At 35.7% G+C, this 21,901-nt stretch overlaps 1 protein-coding gene across 11 annotated transcripts in view; it reads right to left on the reverse strand.

Annotated features, from left to right (window-relative positions):
* The window catches only part of DGKB (diacylglycerol kinase beta), a 796,780-nt gene that overhangs the window by 19,203 nt on the left and 755,676 nt on the right, over window positions 1–21,901 (reverse strand). For 10 of the 11 annotated variants that reach the window (XM_067042589.1, XM_067042590.1, XM_067042594.1 and 7 more), the window contains 2 exons: window positions 20,709–20,829; window positions 19,570–19,630 (listed from right to left, as the gene is read on the reverse strand). In XM_067042589.1, coding sequence (XP_066898690.1) covers window positions 19,570–19,630; window positions 20,709–20,829 — 182 coding nt within the window. Of the gene's footprint in view, window positions 1–19,554; window positions 19,631–20,708; window positions 20,830–21,901 lie in introns of those variants that run through there. The other variant, XM_067042595.1, reaches the window with a different exon arrangement.

A 21,901-nucleotide genomic window follows, 5' to 3' on the forward strand; every position in this document is an offset into this window, starting at 1 on the left:
GTGTGTGCGGTGGTGGTTTTTTATAGAAAGAGATGTATTTTTGGCAGGAGTGAGAACCAGGAAGTTAGTGAACTCTGTTGAGTGTGACATTCTAAAGGAGCTGCTTAGTGTCTTTGGGATATGAAAGTCTGGTGTTCAGAAGGGAGAACAGGTCTCGAGACAGATTTGGGTGTAACAATCCTATAAATAACATCATCCATTGAAAAGAGATTACTGAAGGACAAATGTGAATATCAGACATTAGACTGCATAACAGGGGAACATGGTCATATAATAGTGAAGGAGGAGTGAGATACTATGAAAGAAAATGCGGACAAGTAGCCAGGGAGGTAGGAGGAAAAAAGAAAGGAAAGAAGTACCGTCATACAAACATTTCCAGTCAATCTTCAGAGAGCCCTATTCTTCTTCTATTAATGAGCGTGGGACGTTCAAATTACATGTATCTAGGCTAGGCATGCCTCCATTTGTCACAATCGTTTGCATATAAGTGATGTAAGCTACTAAACTGTTTATATTAATTCTAAATCTAGAAATCATATTTGAGAGTTACATACTATGGGATGTTTATGCAGTTTAGGGGTTGGCAAGCATTTTCTGTAAAGGTCTATATGGTAAATATTTTAGGCTTTGTGGTCTATGAGGTCTCTGCCACTGTAGCACAAAAGTATCCACAGACTAAATGTAAATAAATGGATGTGACTGTGTCCCAGTAAAACTTTATGTATGGAAACTAAAATTTGAATTTCATGTAATTTTAACATTATGAACTATTATCATTCTTTTGATTTTCTTCAACCATTTAAAAATGCAAAAATATATTCTTAAGTCTTTGACTATGCAAAAACAGGTAGCTGTGCAGATCTGGCCCCAAAACCACTACCTGCTGACCCCTGATGCAATTACAGTCAAATACTGAAAATTGCATCTAGAATTATGAGGCATAAGGTGGAAGAAAGCAATTTTAATTTAAAATTATGACTTAACTGGTCAATAGCTAAAAGATGAATAAAAGTGAAAATAGTTTCAAATGGCATGTCTTTGATATACTGAGTGCCATCATTCAGAATTCCTTCTGTGAAAATTCTGAAGTAGAACATATACTAGCTTTCCCAATTTTGGTAACATATCAACTGATCAAATTTGGCTTAAATGTTTAATCTCTTTATTGCTTTGCACCAGGTTGGGCTTAATAATACTGTATTTCTTAGAAAGTACATCAGCAGGTAGTATTTTCCTTTTTAAATATTCTCCCCGTAACTAGCCAAAATTTTCTTTCCCTGATTCACCTCTTTAAGAGTTTATTATCACTGGATTTATTCAGCTACCTTAAAAATAAATGGGGTTTTCAGAGCAAAATAAATGCCATAAAATACATGTAGGGAAAGCTTAATTTAGCAATTACCTGGAACATTAAAAGTTACCTAGCTTGATTCTGGAGTAAGACTGTCTCTTTCCAATAATGGAAACCATTTTGAATTCATGCATGTAGCTGAGCCATATGACAGCAGGAATAAAGAGCACGCTAAAATTTTCAGGTCCATAACTGCCAAAAAGAAAAGCAATGAAACATAACAATTTTCTAAAATCCCTTTGCCAGCTTCTTTATGATTCCAGCCATTATTTTCTGGAATGATAGTAATTTCCAAGTTTAATGTCAAAGTCTTTGATCTAACATCGGATTCAAAGAAATCATTGTGAAGATTTACAATAAAATCTCTAACAAATGGGTTTGAGAGGTTTACTTGCTGATTAAATTCACAGGAATTTTAAATAGGTATGGTAATGAGAAAAGAGAACCTTTCTCCTGAAAGTGATGGGCTATTTGGCCACATTACATAGGAAATATTCATACCTGGATTTGAAATCTCTTTTAAGATATAAATTTGGTTCTCCTTTTATTTTATGGTTGTAAGTTGGTTACCAAGGAAGGTCAATGACATTTTTAAAAATGTTTTTATAATTTTCATGTCTTTACAGAAAAATTATACCCACAACTTTAACACAGTAACTATTTTTCTTTTCCTAGGCTCTCTCCAAATATTTTGTTACATGGGAAAAAAGAAACAAAAACTTTAACAAAGACCAAAACAATACAAAACATTCTCTTTGACTATAACCAGAGAATATTAGCAAAATATTCACAACTTGTGATTCTACTTCTTCATAATATTTCATATATCCTTTTTTACATGGTTTTTTTCACATAGCATTGGGGTTAAGATTATGGATTCAGGACATGAGACAAGGGTTTGAGTGCCAGCTTGGCCACTGGCCAAAGGATCTAACATTTTTGAGCCTCAGTCTCTATTTACTAAATGAGGATAATGATACGCCTACTTAAAAAGACCACTAAAACTACCAAAAGAGGGTATGCCTGTCATTTATATGCTTAATAACTGTTACCTATTATTTTAAACATAATTATGTTTAGTCCAGTGGAAAACACATTTTGCTAACCTCTCTCCCATCTGAGACAGCAAGGCTTTTGAGATTCCTTGGGTGACACTGAGAGATGACATTTATGGCCATCTGCCTTCTCTCTGAGGAGGCCAGAAGCACCTGGTAGGATTTCAGTCACATGCCAGGCTCCAGGTCTACCAAAGGAAAGACTAGAAAAAAATCCATGTCAGGCATTTATTAACCCACAGAAAGTATGGGTGTTTTAAACCAAGGGAGACCAAAAATCCATACTGACAAACTGTGAGAAGAAACTTCTTTAACGACCCAATTTCTACTCTCAGCTATATCCTTCATTATTTGGAGCATCACAGCATTGACCGAAAGACTTTCTCATCAACGTTAAACTATTTCATGGTAATCTAGTCAACAGGTTGGCATGTTACTCATAAAACATTGCAATCCCATAATGCAATGATAATTGATATTCCTAATAATGTGCCTACTATATTGATTAGGGAGCATAATTAGTTGAATTAAATTGGAGTAGAGAGGACATAGCCTGATTACTTTCCAAATTTACCTATTTCAGATAATTGTTCCATCATTTATTCAGTTGTTCAAGCCAGAAATATGGATCATCCCTGGCATCTTCCTTTTACCTCCTCTAACCAATCTATTACAAAGCCTGATCAATTTTATCCCTCAAATATTTTCTGTATCTCTTGACTTTTTTTTTTGGTCTTTCTATCACCACCATTCTAAGGCCTGAACAATTGCAGAAATCTCCTAACTGGTTGTCTTCCCTTCCAATCTATTCCCCACCTACAATGATCTTATCACCATGCAAATCTGATCACGTCACCTCCTGCTTAAACTCTCTTTAGTTCCACCTGACTCTTAAAGTTAAAAGTTCTTCCTGTGTGATTGAAGGTCCTGCAGCTCAGATTCCCATGGAATCACTTGCCTTACCCCACACCTCCTTTCCTTCTGTTCCACAGCCATCAGGTCATCTTTCAAATCCTCGTAAACATCATGCTCCCTCTCACCCATGTTGTTCCCTCTGCATCGAACACTCTTCCCTCTGTTATGCCTAGTCATATGTTTCTCATCCCGTAGTTCTCAGGTCTGTTTTGAGTTTCTTTGAAAGTCTTCTTGGATCTCCTCTGACAAGGTCAAATCTCTCTACTGTACCCTCTCTTATTACCATAGTTCCATAGTGTCACAGTTCACAGTACCATGAACCTTTCATTCACGGACCTTACATCTTTCTTGAATCTTTATATTTGTGTGATTCTTTGAGTAATGAATACCGGAAAAGAGTTCAGAGATCATGTCTTTGTTTTGTTTTCTCTCCATTATAACACTCTAGGACAAAATTCAGCACGTTTATACAGAAGAAATTCAGTAAGAATTTGCTGAAGCAATGAAGAAATCAATCACTGATATGCCGGACCTGGATTATATAGCTGTACTCTTTTCTTAATTTTTATTTACTGATTTCAAAATCACATTTAATAGTAAATATCTGTTTGCTTTACCCCAGGAAATTGTGACAAGGATAAGGCAATGTATAGGCATACCTCCTTTTATTGCATTTCACTTTATTGTGCTTTGCAGATACTGCTTTTTTTTTTTTTTCTCTCTCTCTACAAATTGAAAGCTTATGGCAACCCTCTATCAAGCAAGCCTGTGCACCCCATTTTTCCAACAGTGTTCATTCACTTCATGTATCTGTGTCACATGTTGGCAATTGTCACAATGTTTCAAGCTTTTTCATTATTATTCTATTTGTTGTGATCTGTGCTCAGTTACCTCTGATGTTACTGTTGTAATTGTTTCGGGGCAACATGAACTGTGCCCATATAAGATGGCAAACTTAATAGATAAATTTTGTGTGTTTTAACTGTTCCAACGACTGGCCATTCCCCCATCTCTCTCCCACTCCTTGGGCTTCCCTATCCCCTAAGACACAACAATATTGAAATTTGGCCAGTTAATGACCCTACAATGGCCTCTAAATGTTCAAATGAAAGGAAGAGTCACATATCTTTCACTTTAAATCAAAAGCTAGAAATGATTAAGCTTAATGAGGAAGGCATGTCAAAAGCTGAGACAAGCGAAAAGCTAGGCCTCTTGTGCAAGACAGCCAAGTTGTGAATGCAGCGGAAAAAGTTCTTGAAGGAAATCAAAAGTGTTACTCCAGTTAACACATGAATGATAAGAAAGCAAAACAGCCTTATTGTTGAGATGGAGAAAGTTTTAGCGGTCTGACAGAAGACAATCAGAAACAACATTCCCTTAAGCCAAAGCCTGATCCAGAGCAAGGCCCTAACTCTCCTCATTTCTATGGAGGCTGAGAGAGGTGAGGAAGCTGCAGGAGAAAAGTTTGAAGCTAGCAGAGACTGGTTCATGAGGTTTAGGGCAAGAAGCCACCTCCATTACAAAAAAGTACAAGGTGAAGCAGCAAATGCTGATATAGAAGCTGCAGCAAATTATCCAGAAGATCTACCTAAGATAGTTAATGAAGGTAGCAATACTAAACAACAAATTTTCAATGTAGACAAAACAGCCTTACACTGGAAGATGCCATCTGGGGCTTTTATAGCTGTAGAGGAGAAGTGAACGCCTGGCTTCAAAGTTTCAAAGGACAGGCTGACTGTCTCTTGTTAGGGGCTAACGCAGCTGGTGACTTTAAGTTGAAGCCAGTGCTCATTTACCATTCTGAAAATGTTAGGCCCCTTAAAAATTATGCTAAATCTACATTGCTTGTGTTCTCTAAATGGAACAACAAAGCCTGGATGACAGCACATCTGTTTATAACATGGTTTGCTGAATAGTTTAAGCCCAGTGTTGAGACCTAATGCTCAGAAAATAAGGTTCCTTTCAAAATATTACTGCTCATCGACAATGTACCTGGTCATCCAAGGGCTCTGATGGAGATGTACAATGAGATTACTGTTGTTTTCATGCCTGTGAACACAACATCCATTCTGCAGTCCATAGATCGAGAAGTAATTTTGACCTTCAAGTGTTATTATTAAGAAACACATTTTGTAAGGTTATAGCTGCCATAGATAATGGTTCCTCTGATTGATCTGGGCAAAGTAAACTGAAAACCTTCTGGGAAGGATTTACCATTCTAGATGCCATTAAGAACATACCTGATTGATGGGAAGAGGTCAAAATATCAACATTGATAGGAGTTTGGAAGAAGTTGATCCAGCCTTCATATATGACTTTGAGGGGTTCGAGACTTCAGTGGAGGGAGTAACTATAGATGTGGTGAAAATAGCAAGAGAACTAGAAGAACTAGAATTAGAAATGGAGCCTGAAGATGTTACTGAATTGCTACAATCTCATGATAAAGCTTTCAGAGATGAGGAGTTGCTTCTTAAGGATGAGCAAAGAAAATGGTTTCTTGAGATGGCATCTACTCCTGGTGAAGATTCTGTGAAGACTGTTGAAATGACAACAAAGCGCTTAAAATATTAACATAAATTTAGTTGATAAAGCAGTGGCAGGGTTTGAGAGGATTGACCCCAGTTTTGAAACAAGTTCTCCTGTAGGTATAATGCTATCAAACAGTATTGATGCTACAGATAAACTGACTGTGAAAGGAAGAGTCCATCGATGCAGCAAACTTCATCGCTGTCTTATTTTAAGAAATTGCCAAAACCACCACAACCTTCAGCAACCACCACCCTGATCAGTCAGCAGCCATCAACATCCAGGCAAGACCCTCCTCCAGCAAAAAGATTATGACTCACTGACAAAATATTGATAGTTAGTGTTTTTTAACAAGAAAGTATTTTTAAATTTAGGTTTGCACATTCTATTTTAGAAACAATGCAATTGTACACTTAATAGACTACAGTATACTATAAACATAACTTATAGGCACTGGGAAACCCAAAAAATTCATGTGACTTGTTTTACTGCAATATTTGCTTTATTGTAGTGGTCTGGAACTAAACCTGCAATATCTCCGAGGTGTATCTGTAATGTTAAAACTCCTCTCATTTTTTAAAAGTCTTCTCAAATAAGACATGTGCAACTGTGTTCTGACTATTCAAGGAAATAAAAACAATAAATTATTAAATTCTATTTAGTGTATTTTTGTTAAGCCTTTTCATTCAAATTCTTGTTTGAAATTGGTAACCCATCCTGGGGATATCTTTATGAAACACTGTGCTCTGTTAGTGGATAAGAAGGCTTACTCTTTAAAACTTTCAACAATACAGTACGTTGCCTTTTGAGGAAAAGCTTAGAATATGTTAGCCATATTTTCTAATTATAATACACAAAATCAGAAGAAATGAAGAGCTAGATAAGGTCTTCCACAAGGCAGATTGTGGGAGAAAAGTCAGGCTCAGGCCTTATGATTCTACAGTTTGTAGCCACCAGAAGAGAGACCTCTAACTGCTCTGGAAAGAAATCAAATCTACATACTAGTACGATGATGCACATCAACTAAGAGACTATTACCTTTATGTATTCTAGAGAAATATATTCAATTTTGAACCAGATGTAAATATAAATAAAATAACTATTGGTATTCTAGAAAGCTAATGACATAATTCTGTTAAGTGCATATAATTTTACCACTTTTAGTGTGTTTAGCAGTCCTGGATTACATCAGTATAAATGCATAAGGTATTATATACTTAGTACATTTCTCATTTCAATTTTTGCCCTTTCATGTCTTTGGACATTGTGTCCACTTTGGGTTAGGAGTTCCCATCAAAGAACATATCTACGAGAGATGCTATTTTCTTTGAGCTAAAGTGAAATGAACTTTTCTAAATTAAAAATGAGTAGATTATTTCAGGTTTCACAATGAAAAATAAGAGAACAAGATGGGTTTATTTCATAATATTTAAATAGAATGTATTAAAGAAAAGAGCTATAAAAAGGTAAGTATAATTGTAAACATAACCTATTTGGGATAACTTTTAAAATATAATATAGTAAGAAAAAATTCTTTAAAATATTTTTGTGTAAAATGCAATCAAATCTAATCAGTTTGGCATTAATTAAGCTCTAATAACATACTTCAGTATCTCTCCTAAGTAGTGTGATCCATTTCCCCTTCATCCAGGTCGATTTGTGCACATTATGGTGTCATGATAATTTTAAAACATACTGAGAAAATGACAGAGCTGCAAAATTAAAATAAATGATTAATGGTATTTTTTTTCATGTTTTGTACTAATAGGTATTACTGAGTCTTTAAATTAATAGAGCTGTCAAGCTCAGGGGTGTTACAGATCCAGCAATGAACCAAAATGGAAATTATATATTCCAAAGACACCTAAAGATGACACTTTGGAATATTTTAAATTTTAATTACTAGGCACAATTGTTTTGTTCCCTGTAACCACTGCAAATTAACTGGAAATTAGTCACAACCAATCCTTTTTTTTTTAACAGTCTGAGATGAAGAGGTTGGTGCTTTACACCTTAACATTCTTGTTAAATTATGTAAGAGTATTTACCAATGAAGTCTTAGGTAACAGGACACTTTTAGTTTATGTTTTATTTAACTGCTTTTGGAGTCTCACTACCACTCACACCTTAAAAAGAATACCCACCAGAACGGCAATCTGATTATCCAAATATGTCTCAAGATGACATAAGACTGTTAGTTAATTTTCTATTCCTCAAAATATCAAGATTTAGACTCATGGAATAACAAATGGCAGTATTTTCTTAAGATTTATTCTTATTTTGTATTTAAATATTAGGCAAAATGCAATTTCCAGGCATATCAAGAAAATATTTACTGTCTAAACCTACCTATTAACAATTTTCCTACTGATAATTTATGGGTTACTCTTTTTCTTTTATCACTAAAAATACACATGTTACCTTGCCTGCTTATTTCCCCCTCTAAAGTAAGCCATCAGAGCCGCTTAAGATTCTTTAAAAAGATGTGTCTATCATCCCCAGGCGCCATGACAGTTCTGGAGGCCAACCATAAAAGGCCAAAAAGTGGGCAGTGCCCAGTTCCTGCAAATCCCCACCCCTTCCCCAAAATAGTTGGAATAATCCTCCTACCCTTTAGCCTAAGAAATTACCCAGCCCATAAAAACTAACCACCCCATATTTCAGGGCTGCTCTCGCCTTTTGAGACAGACCGCATTCTGTCTGTGGAATTTGTATCTCTCTAAATAAATCCACCTCTTAGCTTAAAAAAAAAAAAAGAGTGCCAATTTTCTCTGATTTCAATGGCTTAAGCAAGTACTACTAGTTCAATGGTATAACTTACTTTGAAAATGCAACAACTTAATAGGAGTTTCTTATTAATTTATTAATAAATATCTATCGAGGGTTAAAAATATGGTGTGTCTGCAAAGGCAGCAAGTGTCATGTTTCAATAGCTGTGTAACGTTTAATGAGAAAATAATATTCTTATAAAATTTTCAAAATGAGACTAATTTCCAGGAAATCAACCTGGTACATTAGCAATTATTTAATATTATTTAAACTTAATAGACTTAACGCAAGGGTCTTGGGAGATTCAAGAGTTAGGTAACCTGTAGGTTTCATGCACTATTCTATTCTGTATGAGTTTTAATATAATTTTCCTTTTAGATAATTACTAAAGATGTTAAATATTATGGTGAAATGATATCTTTTTCCAGTATGAGTTTATCTGTGATTATAGGAAAACAGTAAAAGTCACTGCTACATTTTCTATAGTACTTTGGCTAAATCTCAAATAGATGTCAAATATTATCCTAACATAAAATAACATGAGTTTAACTATTTTTTTCCTGTATGATTCAGGATAACAAGAAAGTTAGCCTAAACAATGAAAAAGAAGAAAATTCAGGTGCATTATAAAATATAACAACACTTAATATATACCACAAAATAATTAATACTTCCTTAGTGTTGATAAATGTGATGCAAAGTAATTTTCAACAACCCTTCAATACTCTTTTGTGATTTGTAGGTAGCTGGTTTTAGGAATAAGGAAATAGTTCCAAGATTAAGTAATTCTCTGAAGTCCAGAGGTCACTGATACAACAAATATGAGACACAGGATTCTGGCCTTTATTTCTGTTTTTTACCCATTGGGATCTAGTTATTTTGCACAGTACTATTACTAAGCAGTTTTTTCCCCCCCTTCATATAGAAATCCCATAAAACACTGTTTTCAAGGAGTGAAAAATATTTTTAACCTCAGACTACTTTGAATTGCTGATAATGGGCTAGAGAAGTGGACCATTTTAGTTGTGGATGCCAGCTTGCTCGAACTAACTTCTAAAATATTAAAACCTAGAATGGGTTTCAAATAAAAAGCTGACATACAGAAGTTGTAATAAAATGGTTGAGATTCTATAATTAAAGAGTGGTAAGGCTTTGTAAATTCTAACCTGTTTTCAGTTCCCAGGTCTGTGATCAGTTAATCCAGGTAGTAGGTTAAGGAGACCCATAAAGATAAGTAAATTCTAGCTATTTTCCTACTTCTCAAATTTGCCCTATTCTCCCCATAAATCTTTTACTGTTCTGTTTATATTTAGGATTTAGTAGCTTCTTTTCAGGAAATGTTGTTCTAGCCACAATTTGACTTTAAAAGTATTTATTGTATCTTTAGTAATCAAGAGAGATGTAAGCATATAAACTATGGAAACAAGTAATCTGTCTGATATCCTTGTACTTCCTAATATAATATCACGTGAAATTCTCATTCAAATGGTATTCCCAAGCAGAAAGAATTTTCATGATATTCAGCTTTACAAGTGAGTTGAAAGGGCTGTTAAAACAATCTCTTTCTTAAAATTGCTTAATTTGCTTCTCAACTGTAAGTGCCCTATGTTTGGTTTGCTGCGGTTAGAGCTGCCAGAGAAAGTCTCACTGCCTGGCTGCCTGTTTTACACTCACTACTATGCATCACAGAAAATTTCAGAGACCTTGTATTTTCTTCTCTCTCAACTTTTTATCCTTAGGCAAATAAGCCTAATGAACTGATGACAGGTTTGGGAGTAGAAAAACAAGTTAGAAACAGTCCAGTTTTATAACTCTTTGCTTCATTACCTTGAACATTCACCTAACCTCACCTCCACGGTCTAAAAGCCTCCCATATAATCACATAACTTACTTGCAATACTCTTAAAATGTTTGCCTACAGACAAAGTAATCTAAAAAAACATCTCGTGTGGTCATCCACTTATTACTGCCTAGAGAAATACATAAAACTTAACTTTATCTTTATAGGTGAGTACAGAATCTCTGCCTTTTTGGTCAATTATTTTCACTCAAATAACAAGGTAAATGTAGTCTCAACTGCCTAAATGCAGGACACAAAAATGGGAAAAAAATTAATGAAGTTTTCTCAAAATGGATAAGATTTATAATTCAAGGTTTAGAGCACTTCTCAGACTTATTTAGAATTTCTGTAAAATATATGTAAATGCGGACTGTACTGTGAAATCTGTAAGTTGGCAGATAAGTACTTCCGGCTAATAATATACCAATCTGATGGGGACTATTCATGCAGATCTCAAAATGGCCATATACAAAATCTAAGAACAGTGGTGGTGCTTTCAGTTCTAGTCAAGAAAAAGTAAGCACACGCTACCCTGTCTCTCCCACTGAAGGCAGCTACAAACCCTGCACAGAATGTACGGAGCAGCTAACTGAGGACTGGTGAAAAGCAAATGACAGCACGTAAATTGGGGAAGGAAACCAGAGCATGAAGTGCCACTGAGCCGGTGATGACCTTCCTGTTTTTTCTCCCTGCTCATATTCCCCAGTCTGGAATTAAAGGCAGCTCAAAACCTGGAACTGTACACCAAGTACAGATGAAGAGCTCCAAGAAAAGCCCTGTGTTTCTGGAGTAGGAAAAGAAGGACATACAGGGAGAGGTCAGAGAGGGTGAGAGAAGTATCTTGTGTCACTTCTCCCCCTCCTCCCGCCAACCCAATCTCTCCCATCCCAGTACCCTGGCAATTCCATAGCAGTGGCAGGTGCCTACAACTCCACTGAAGGAAAGCTCTTCTCTCTGGTCAGTGAAACTACAGTCCCAAAAGCATGGGCAAATACCTGCTGATTTTTTTCCTCTCTTCATCCCCTTACCACAGGGCCCTGGAAGCAGATACTATATGAAGTACATGGCAGTTCAGAGAAATGAAAGCCTTCTATTTCTAGTAAGAGGAGCCCTGGGAGTCAAAAAACATCAGGGAGATCCTAGAGTGGAGAGGGCCTCAAAAAGACTATCTCTTAAAGTTGTATGTGATCTCCTGAGTTTACCCCTGAGCAGTGTATGCACAGATTCAACCTTATGAAGCATACTGACAATGTAGAGAACTGAATTAGGGGATAGATCACCACCCAGGTTCCAGATAAGCCTGTGGATCTTGTACATGTAGGATAAATCTAAATAACACTGCAAAAACTTTGAAAATTGAACTGACATTAGAACCACAGCTCACAGGCAGCAGATCCAGATATGTGGCCTGAACCTAACTGGGTCAGTTACCTGCTAAAATAGCAACAACAATAACAAATCAACATTCCCCACAAGAATTAATCAACACCTAGAGTCTAATAACATTATTGTATCATTTTTAGGATACAATCCAACATTTTTCAATATATGATGATCCAGGAAAATCTCAAAAACTCCCAAGGGGAAAGACAGCCAGTGATGCAACCTCTGAGATGATAAAAGTGTTGGAATTACCAGACAAGAAATTTACAGCAGCAACTATAACCATGCTCCAAGAAGTAATGGCACACACTCTTGAAATGAAAGGTAAGATAGAGACTGTCAGCTGAGAAATAGAGGATATGAAAAAAAAAAAAAAAAAAAAAGGAACCAACTGAAAATTTTACAACAGAAAAACTCAACAACCAAAATAAAAGTTAACTACATGGGCTCAAGAACAGCATGGAGATAAGAGAGGAAAAAGTCCGTGAGCTTGAATATAGATGAATAGATATTATCCAATATGAGCAATAGAAAGAACAAAGAGGAAAGAGAAAATTAACTGAGACTCAGCTATTGGGATACTACAGAAATATCTAAAACATGTCATCAGAGTTTAGAAGGAAAGGAGAAAGACTGTGGTGCTTAAATCAGTACTTGAAGAAATAATGGCTGAAAACTTCCCAATTGGGCAAAAGACATAAACCTTCTCTGAACTCATGAAGTTCAGAGAAACTAAAACAGAATAAGCTTAAAGAAATCCATGCCCACCCATCAAAATCAAAGTACTGAAAAGTAAAGACAAGGGGAAACATTCCTGAAAGCAGCCTGAGAAAAATGATGTATTACATATTGCAGAGCAATGATTCACATGTGGACTTCTCATCCAAAACCATATTATGTAAAAGACACTATGTGAGGTATGATGAGGAATTAAGGATGAAATCATAAAATGTTTACAATTAAGTCAGAAGAGCTGGACACATACATGCATTGCTGAAATACAAAGCTATGCATTGGGATGGCATTAAGAAGATATTAACAGAGAGTCACAGGAGTACAAAGGATCAGGCAGTTATTTCAGACAGATGGGGAGTTAAAAGGTTTCATAAGGAAATTGTTGCTAAGTTTGGCATTGAAGGAAAGGATTTTATTTTATTTTTAGTATATATGTATTTATATCACATCACTTTCCAGAAAGATTTTGAAATAACTTATAAAAATATATATATATCCCAACAGCACAGGATAATTAATTCAGGCAAAATAATAAACTGTAGGTAAGATTAAATGAAAGAAATGCAAACCATGGGTCCTACAGAACTGCTGTAAGAAACCACAGATTTCCTGGGAGCCTGCTTGAAGGCCAGAAAAATGTATCTATTTCTAAACTACAAAATAGGGGATGGAGATTTCAGGTACATAATTAAGCAGTATGAGGCCACAACAGTGAGAGGCCCTCGTACCACAAAAAAAAAAAAAAAAAAAAAAAAAAAAAACCACTTTAAAATTATGATTATTTTAAATAATTACAACAAACACATAAGTAAAAATTTAATAGGCCCTGAAACACTGTTCCTCTTTTTAAAGAACTTACATTTTAAAGCTGTGCTGAAAATATTCTCTTTGCAAAAACGAGTGTCAAAATGAAGATAAACTCCAAGTAACTGCAGTGTCTAGGGCCATGGGAAAAAGATCCAGCCGTCCTAAGAGAGGGTACGAGCAAAGGCTAGGCAACTAGCCGATGTCTGAATGAACTAGAAGCTAGAGCCAGGGAAGCAAAGTGGCATGCAAGCAGAAAGCAGCATCTTATAGAATTGTCCACTCAGTGGAAATGGGGGCTGGTGGAGGCAGTGGCTCTTAGGGCACTAAATGACCAAGTATCTGTCCCAAGAATACTAGGGATCACACTTAAAGCAGTAAGACTACCGGGCTTGGTGGGGATTGGCTAATTACCAGCTCAGGGCTGAGTTGAGTGTTGAAGGTATTTAATACTAGAGGCTGAGACTGGGCAAGTGGGTCAGAGTCCTGAGAAGTATTATACCAAGGAAGGTATTTAAAACAGGCAAAGAGAGACCAAAACATGTAAATTCCTTCCAGAAGTTGCCTTGACTTCAGCTATCACTTTAATATTTTACCTGCGATCATTTTACCATTTAGCTTATGATCTGTTCATGACTTCCCTCCCATTCTCTACCACACAGAAGAAAGTTTCAGGAATCCTTTCTGACTTAATCATAGACAAAGCACCCAGAGTGATATTGCATTACAACCTGTTTGGCATTACTTTTCATAAAAGTAACACAAGTAATAACTAGTACATGAGTATTAATATTTCAGTGTATTAACAGAATGTAGCCTATACAATGTGTAAAATGAATACATAATTGATAATGCAGAGGGAAGTGACCCAAAAGTTTAATCATCCTATTTCAGGAAACAGAGAGATTAAATCTTTTAAGGTTGAGAAAGTACTTCTTCTCCAATACATTCAAAATTCTTTGCTTTGAGAATGTAATGAATAAAGATAACTCAAAATAACTTTTACATGTATGTATATATGAAAAATATGTGAATGAATTGCTAGCCAACCTACATTATGTTCAGTGAAAGATTTAGTAGAAAGCACTTTTAAAAATTATTATACTACCCCAAGAATTATTTAAGAAACTCACAAATTCAAAATGCACATGGTGTTGGCAGCCTAATGATGTGTGAGGCACAGTGCTATGCTCTGCAGGTACAGGGATGACTAAAATCATAGTGCCTGACCTTAATAAGCTTATGTCTACCCAGAAGCTAGTCAGAAAAGCCGATAACTTCAATTTAACATAGTTAGTTCTTTGATAAAGCTATGAAGCACCGGGGCTACGCTTTTAGACTAGTTGGGGTCAGGGACGGGATAGAGTGAAGGGAGGGGTGATATTCAAAACAGAATTTATGGAGGAGTGGCAGCACGAAATGAGCCTCAAAAGATGAGTTGTGTAACTCAACTAAAGGAGAAAGGTTTATTTGGGCAAGAGGAAAGTATATGAAAATATGAAAAAGAAGTAAGCGATGATAGCAGTGAAACAGGAAGCCCGATTCAAACTATATTTTATCAGATAGAAAGTAATTAAATGTTTTAATTGGAACAGTGTCGTGGTGAGATGAGCATTTTATAGTGATCATTTTGGTAGAAAAGTGAAGGATGGATCTAAATAGAAAAAAAAAAAAATGGAGATGGGGAAAGATTGAGGTGGCTATCGCTGAGAGTGAGGAGAAATGAAATGGGCCAAATCTAGGATAATTGGTGGTACGGATTAAAAGAAAAGAGTCCAGAAATATGCCATATTATCAAGTGGGCACAGTTAGTGAATTTTAGGGTATGGAGAGAAGTATAGGATGACTCTCAGACTTCTAGCTTAGGAAACACTGGGCTCCACTAACTCAATATGGTAAAGGGAGGAGCAGGAATTTTGGAATGTAAGAAAAAGTCATTATATGGTGGGTGGGGAGGAGATGGAAGGAGGTACATGATGCGTTCATTTTGGGCACACTGAATTTGAGGCTTAGTATGGTCACTCCTCACTTAATGAAACCTTACTAGACACCCATCACTCAAGAATAAATTGGGGTGGGAGGGCTGGGTGTGCAGGTACAAAATGAAATCTGACCTAGCGTATGACCTCCCATATATTACTGCTCTTCCATGTCTCCTCCCTAAGCTGCTCATTTTATTCTCCCCACAATGGGAACATATGGACAACAGAGTCAGTATGTTTGAAGTGGTCAGGATGAAGGAATGGAGAGGAAGATAGGAAGGGGAATATAGTTAGGCTCTGGAGTCCACCCTAAAGAAAGGCTCTTCATGAACTGTTTCAATATAATGTCTTCTAGAATTAATTTTGTCTTTAGTTTGTTATGCTTATTAACATTGCTAATTGTTAAATGGTTAAAATCCATTCTCCGTTAACTCAGTGACTATTACAAAACTGTGAACAAAGGAGTATCTAACAAGTTTCTGTTGACTACTTTATAGTGAGATAATTTAAAAGGTCATAAAAATAATTACAACATGTGAAGAGACAGTTTTAAGCTTTTTGGTTTTTGTTTTTCCCAGTAATTGGAATTTAGGATTAGTGAAATTTGTAAGTAAATATTACCTTAATTTTTTTTCAATTATTTTTTTATAGTGATAAAATATATGTAACATAGAATTTACCATTTTAACCATTTTTAAGTTCAATGGCATAAATACATTCACACTGTCGTGCAACCATCAACACACCTATCTTCAGAATTTATATTACTGATTCTTAAAAAAATATTAACTGATGTAAGAATCAAGACCCATTTATCACATGTTTTCTATTTTATATATTCCACTTAAAGAAAAGCAGAACTTCTGCTGTGCTCTAAAATTATATCTAGAGCAATTTCTTCATAAACTGAGTATCAGCTTATGGATATTTAAATTCAGCGAAGAATTTTAACATTCTACCATTTTTATGTTCTGTAAGAGAAACGTGTTATTCAGTTGAAGCAAAGAACACTCTTAAGTTCATCCATACCAATGCTATGAATATTAAATATTCTCTTTAGTTAAAGTGAAATTTAAAGTTCAGATCTCCATGTGGTTCTAGGAAAAGAAGAGTATGCCAGAATGTGAAATAACAATAATGAGCCATAGTCTAGTACAGTTCTTGGTCCACTGTGTTGACTGCAATAAATGTTTTAAATGAATAAGAGAGTTTACGCGGAGAGAAAACTAAATAGTCGTTATATAAAAATTATTAACTTAACAATTGCTTAGATCATGATAATTAATAGGTGAAATGAATATCCTGTTACTCGCCGAGAGAAAAGTTAACAAAAGAGTCATTAGAAGAGGTTGTGTGAAATAAGCTACAAGTATTATAATGCACTAATTACGTTTTAACAGATACAGACTTTTTAAAGCTATGGAGCGGCAGTAAGTGATTTATCAAAGGTCGTACTCTGGAGTGGAGGGTCACAGGGATGGCCTGGGGCCTTCTCAGGTGGAGATCCAGGGTGGGGAGTAGCCATGAAGAGTGCAGACAGTGGAGCCAGGCTACCTGTGTTTCAAGTTCTACTCTACCACTTACTATCTGGGTGGAATGAGGCAAACTATTTAACCTTTGTCTGCCCCAGTTGCTTTATCCACAAAATGAAGCTTATTATAGGATTTCTGTGAGAATTAAATCTGTCAATACAGGTCAAGTGTCTCAAACTATGTGGCACAAACTAAAAGCTTAATAAATGTTAGATATTTTTATTGCCATGAATCCTTCTTGATTTAACACATGGCACAGGGACTAAATTTCCCTTCTCCCTGAGAAGAGTCCAAAGGAATGCAAAGTACTCATGGAAGGTGTTCTATTTCACTGTCTTTCATTTATTCTTTTGTGACCCAGGCTGAAGAAAAGTGACCTTTCATTAAGACAAGAATACTGCTACTACCACTGCTACTACCATCCTGCATCACGACCACAATCACCACCACCACTGTGACTACCATTACGGACAGCAACTCTACCAGTTCATCATGACCACCATCACCACCATCACCACTACTACCAGCATCATCAGAACTACCGTCACCATAAGTTTCACCACTTTTTCCACCATCTCCACCGTGATGTTACCTCTAGCACCACCATCCTAATCTTTACCATCAGCACATCATCCCCACCACTGGAAACAACAAAAACAAGACCTTTAATATCCATGTGAGTGTAAACGTGAGCTCAGAAGTGTCATTGGGAGAGTGAAGGAAAAACAAGATGTAAATATATACATGCTAGTAAAAGGAGGAACAGGAATTCTTTTAAAGGATATTTGGAACCAAGTACAGAGATAGCAGTAGGCATAGGAAGTAGCCATTTTTGAAAGATTTTTTTGACAAGTTTGTCTTACATTATTATTACAGAATTAATAGATTTCACAAACTTAGGGTTCAATTAGCTAAAGGAATATACCAGTCATATTTATGTGCTGTACACAAAGACTGAGCCAAATGCTTCAGAGTAAAACCAACAGAAAGGTAAAAATTAAGACTCCCATGTTATATGCTAAGCTGTGCTCTTTGAAATTGGTAGCTAACTAGTGGTTAAGAGAACGGACTGTAATCAGAGTCCTGGGTTTGAGTTCCATTATGTGCTACATACCTGACCTTGACTAAGTTATCTGACCTTCTAATGACTCAGTTTTCTCCATCTGAAAAATGGTGATATCCATTATTTAGAGTTTGTGTGAATATTTAATGAATACTAATATAATGTTGTATGTCCATTATTTCTCAAAAAAACCCCAACACCACTCACCTGTAACCATGTTAACACCAGCACTTAGCACAAGGATTGTATTAATCTAAGATTAAGACCTACCTACCTCTAAAAAAAAAAAAAAAAATAGAACCTTGTCACTCCCTAAACACTCCCCCGCCCCCCGCCCGCAGTTTTAACCACAGAGTAAATGGTACCCTCGTTCACAGATAACAGCTACCCTTCATTCATCCCTTTCGCTCATTCCAATCCCTCATCACAAAGGGAACTCATTAACAAATTCTCCGTTTCACCTCCACAATGTGGCTCAAATAAACCCTGTCTCCCAGCTGCTACTCAGTACAATCCATTCTCCACATAGCAGCTAAGGTGAACTTTAAACATGTAAATCAGATGATGCTTAGATCTTTCAATAGTTTCCCATGGCACTTAGAATCATAAACTAATTCTTTACCATCATTTTTTCTACTTGATCTGTCCCCTGCCCATCTTTTCTACTTTACCTCTTACACTCTCACCCTACCTCTAAAAACTTTCGTTCCATCATCCTTCTTACTATTTAACATACTGAGCTTTTGACCCTTCTTTCAAAAAGGCCTCCCAGACTCACTTATCTAAAGTAGTACTCTTCATACTCCACCCAGTTCCTCTTTGTCATTTTTCATAACTCTAGTAATCAAAAGTTATATTTATTATGCATCTGTTTGTTTATATTTATTAATTTATTTAATCTCCTATTATCAGAATGTAAGTTCCTGAGGACAATTATATTATTGAATACATTCTATTCCATGTTCTATTATTCCTATGCTTTATTATTGATCATGATGTATATTATTGATCAGGTTTCTACTCTTAGTGCCAAGAGAAGTGCCTAGCATATTACTGAAATGCAATAAAATGTTCACTATACAAATGAAATTTAGGGAGATCTAAATGTCTGAGTTAAATAATATCTCATTATGCAGAGAACAACTACAATGGTAGTTTTTCTATAGAGAAGGAAGACCTCAAATCCCCAAATGGAGGCAAAAGAACAGATAGGTAATAAATTCAGGGAGAATTATGTTTGAAGATCCATAAATATTTTTCTTATAAGGCATTCTGAAATAAGTACAAGAAAGGTTAAGAGAAACTTTATCAATTTTGCTCAGTTCCAGAGTTTATAATTGATCTACGGTATCCAAAGGTTATACTTTCACTAACACACACATTCAAATGCTAATAATTGCCAAGGGCATATAATGCCTAAAACCTGAATGCACTGGCTCTGTCACATAAATAAAGGAAAAAAAAAACGGTACGTCCAAAAAAAACGATAGGTCCAAAGCTTAGGTATTGTGATTATTTACTTATAGGAGTATGTGATTAGTTAGTTATGGGAATATATAGTATCTGGGAAGCAAAAGTGAAAGTGACATAGCATTTTAATTACTCTGTACTCACAGTGCATGGGGTCTGCATCCATGGTTCCCCATCGATCTGCATTGGCAGAGACTTGCTAGTCCTGGGGAAAAATATTTCATTTTAAGTTTTACATGGAAATACTTGATACAACAGATATGTCCCATAAAAAATTATGAGACCAGGGAATGCAAATATGATAATAGCTGGGCTCTGCTCTCAATTTATCTCTTTGAAAGGAACTTCAACATTTTTTTTTTTTTTTGCCACACCAAGTGGCATATGGGATCTTAGTTCCCCAACCAGGGATCAAACCCGTACCCCCTGCATTGGAAGCTCGGGAGTCTTAACCACTGGACCACCAAGGAAGTCCTGGAACTTCAACTCTTGACTATTAATGAATACCTTGAAAGGTATCTTAGTTACAGGAATGTTAAGAGTTTCCTGGTAACTGTGGATATAAACAAAAATTCTGGATGCCAATAGACAAATGTAGGGTTTATGTTTAATGCCACAATCAGAATTCCTACAGCCAAAAGAGCCTCCCTTGTTTTCATGCAAACCCACATAGTAAATATGGAGAAAAAGTGTTTGACATCTCAGATTTTCCAGTATCAACACTTTCATATATATAACACCAATTATATCTGTGCTATAATCTGTGGTTTCACATTAGGGTAAAAACAGCCCTTTTCTCTACAGGTAAAATTTTGAAAAAATGTTTTTTTTAAAGATTTAAATGTAATACACATATAAAATTTTACTTTATAACAATCCATTATTTAATTTATAGAAGCAATGGTAGACTTTAGTCCATGAAAGAATGTAAGTTAATGGTGCATCAACAGTGTTTTCATTGGGTAATTTGCCCAGTAGATACTTTGATGTTTCAGTAAATTAAACTGAGTGTGAGCCAGATTAGAGGGGGTAGAATCTGTATGTTACAATTGTATCCACGGACTCAACAAAAAAGAATCAAATTCCAATGGACATGGTAAGTAATAGTGAACCAAAACTTTGTAAATACTGTCATTTTCATTATTTTGAAATATATCAGCACTAATCACTGATAACTTGAGGCACAGATAAAACAAACATGGTTATCAGAGTCTTGTATGGCTTTAATTAATTTGTAGTTATGCCATGTCAACCTCCTTTCTCAATTATAGAGAAAGAGCTACCTGATGACCACAGAGGAGCACTGAGCCAGCCGCCGCCCAGCACTTTTCAGTCCTGTGTATATTTGCCCCATCTCCATGGCTCCTTCCAAGCCAACCACCTCTAGGAGGTGATCGCTCAGATCTGAAAGAAAACAGAAACCTTGTAAATTACAGTGTATATGCATATGTGCACAATTTCATGTCATTAGATGTTATGGAAATGAAAAATGAAAGCTACTTGACAAAGAAAGCTTCTCTGTCTTGGATACTCTACTAAAAGTAATGAAAAGATGGCCTACTTTTGAAACTCTCAGTTTAACCAGACCCTGAGGTGCTGTGGGAAAAGATGTGCTGTCAGCTTATTCTAAAACAAAATGGGAAGAATGGATTCTGAGCCAGATAATGCCAAAAAATATACCAGTAGTTTTTAACATCAACAAACTTAACGTTATTCCACATGTATATATGGAACACTTTACATCCCACATCAGACATTTGGCAGCAAATACACATTTCAATACTATAAATAAAGTATGAGGATATGCTGTCAAACATGATTTTGTTAAATTACTCAAAAAAAAAAGACCTTAGAGATCACGGAATTAAAGTTTCTCAATTTAAAGATAAGACTTGAGGCCCTAAATCATTGAGTGAATTGTCCAAAGTCATAGGTAAACTTGAGCAGGATGTCAAGTTTTTCTTGAATTTGAAAAAAGAAATTTTTTTTTTTTATGATAAGGAATGTGCTACCAAATTCTACTTGGGAGTAGGTTAGATAATTAGTACAATACAATCATTTTTTTTTTTTTTTTTTTTTTTAACCAGAGGACAGTAAAAAGAGGCTAATAGTATTTCATATTGCTTGTCAACTGTTTCCTAAGTGCCTGTCACTGGACTAGTCACTCTCTGTATATCACCTTACTTGCTCCCCCCGCAAAACCAGTTTAAGACAAATATGATTATTAGAATTTACAGATAGAGAAGCTAAAAATTAGAGAAGTTAATTTATTCATATTAACATACATAGGAAGTGACAGAGCCAAAATTTGAATCCAATCACTCTGAGGCATAACCACAATGCTGTATTTGATAAATGAGCCATACCAAAGAGAGATACTTTTAAAACTTATAGAAATATTTCTTATTTAGGGAGTGAAGAGTGCTCTGTGTGAGCTCCAAAGTCCCTTTTCAACTTGAAGATTTTCACTCATCGG

The sequence above is a fragment of the Kogia breviceps genome, chromosome 9 (genome assembly GCF_026419965.1).
Source record: "Kogia breviceps isolate mKogBre1 chromosome 9, mKogBre1 haplotype 1, whole genome shotgun sequence".
Classification (NCBI taxonomy): Eukaryota; Metazoa; Chordata; class Mammalia; order Artiodactyla; family Physeteridae; genus Kogia; species Kogia breviceps.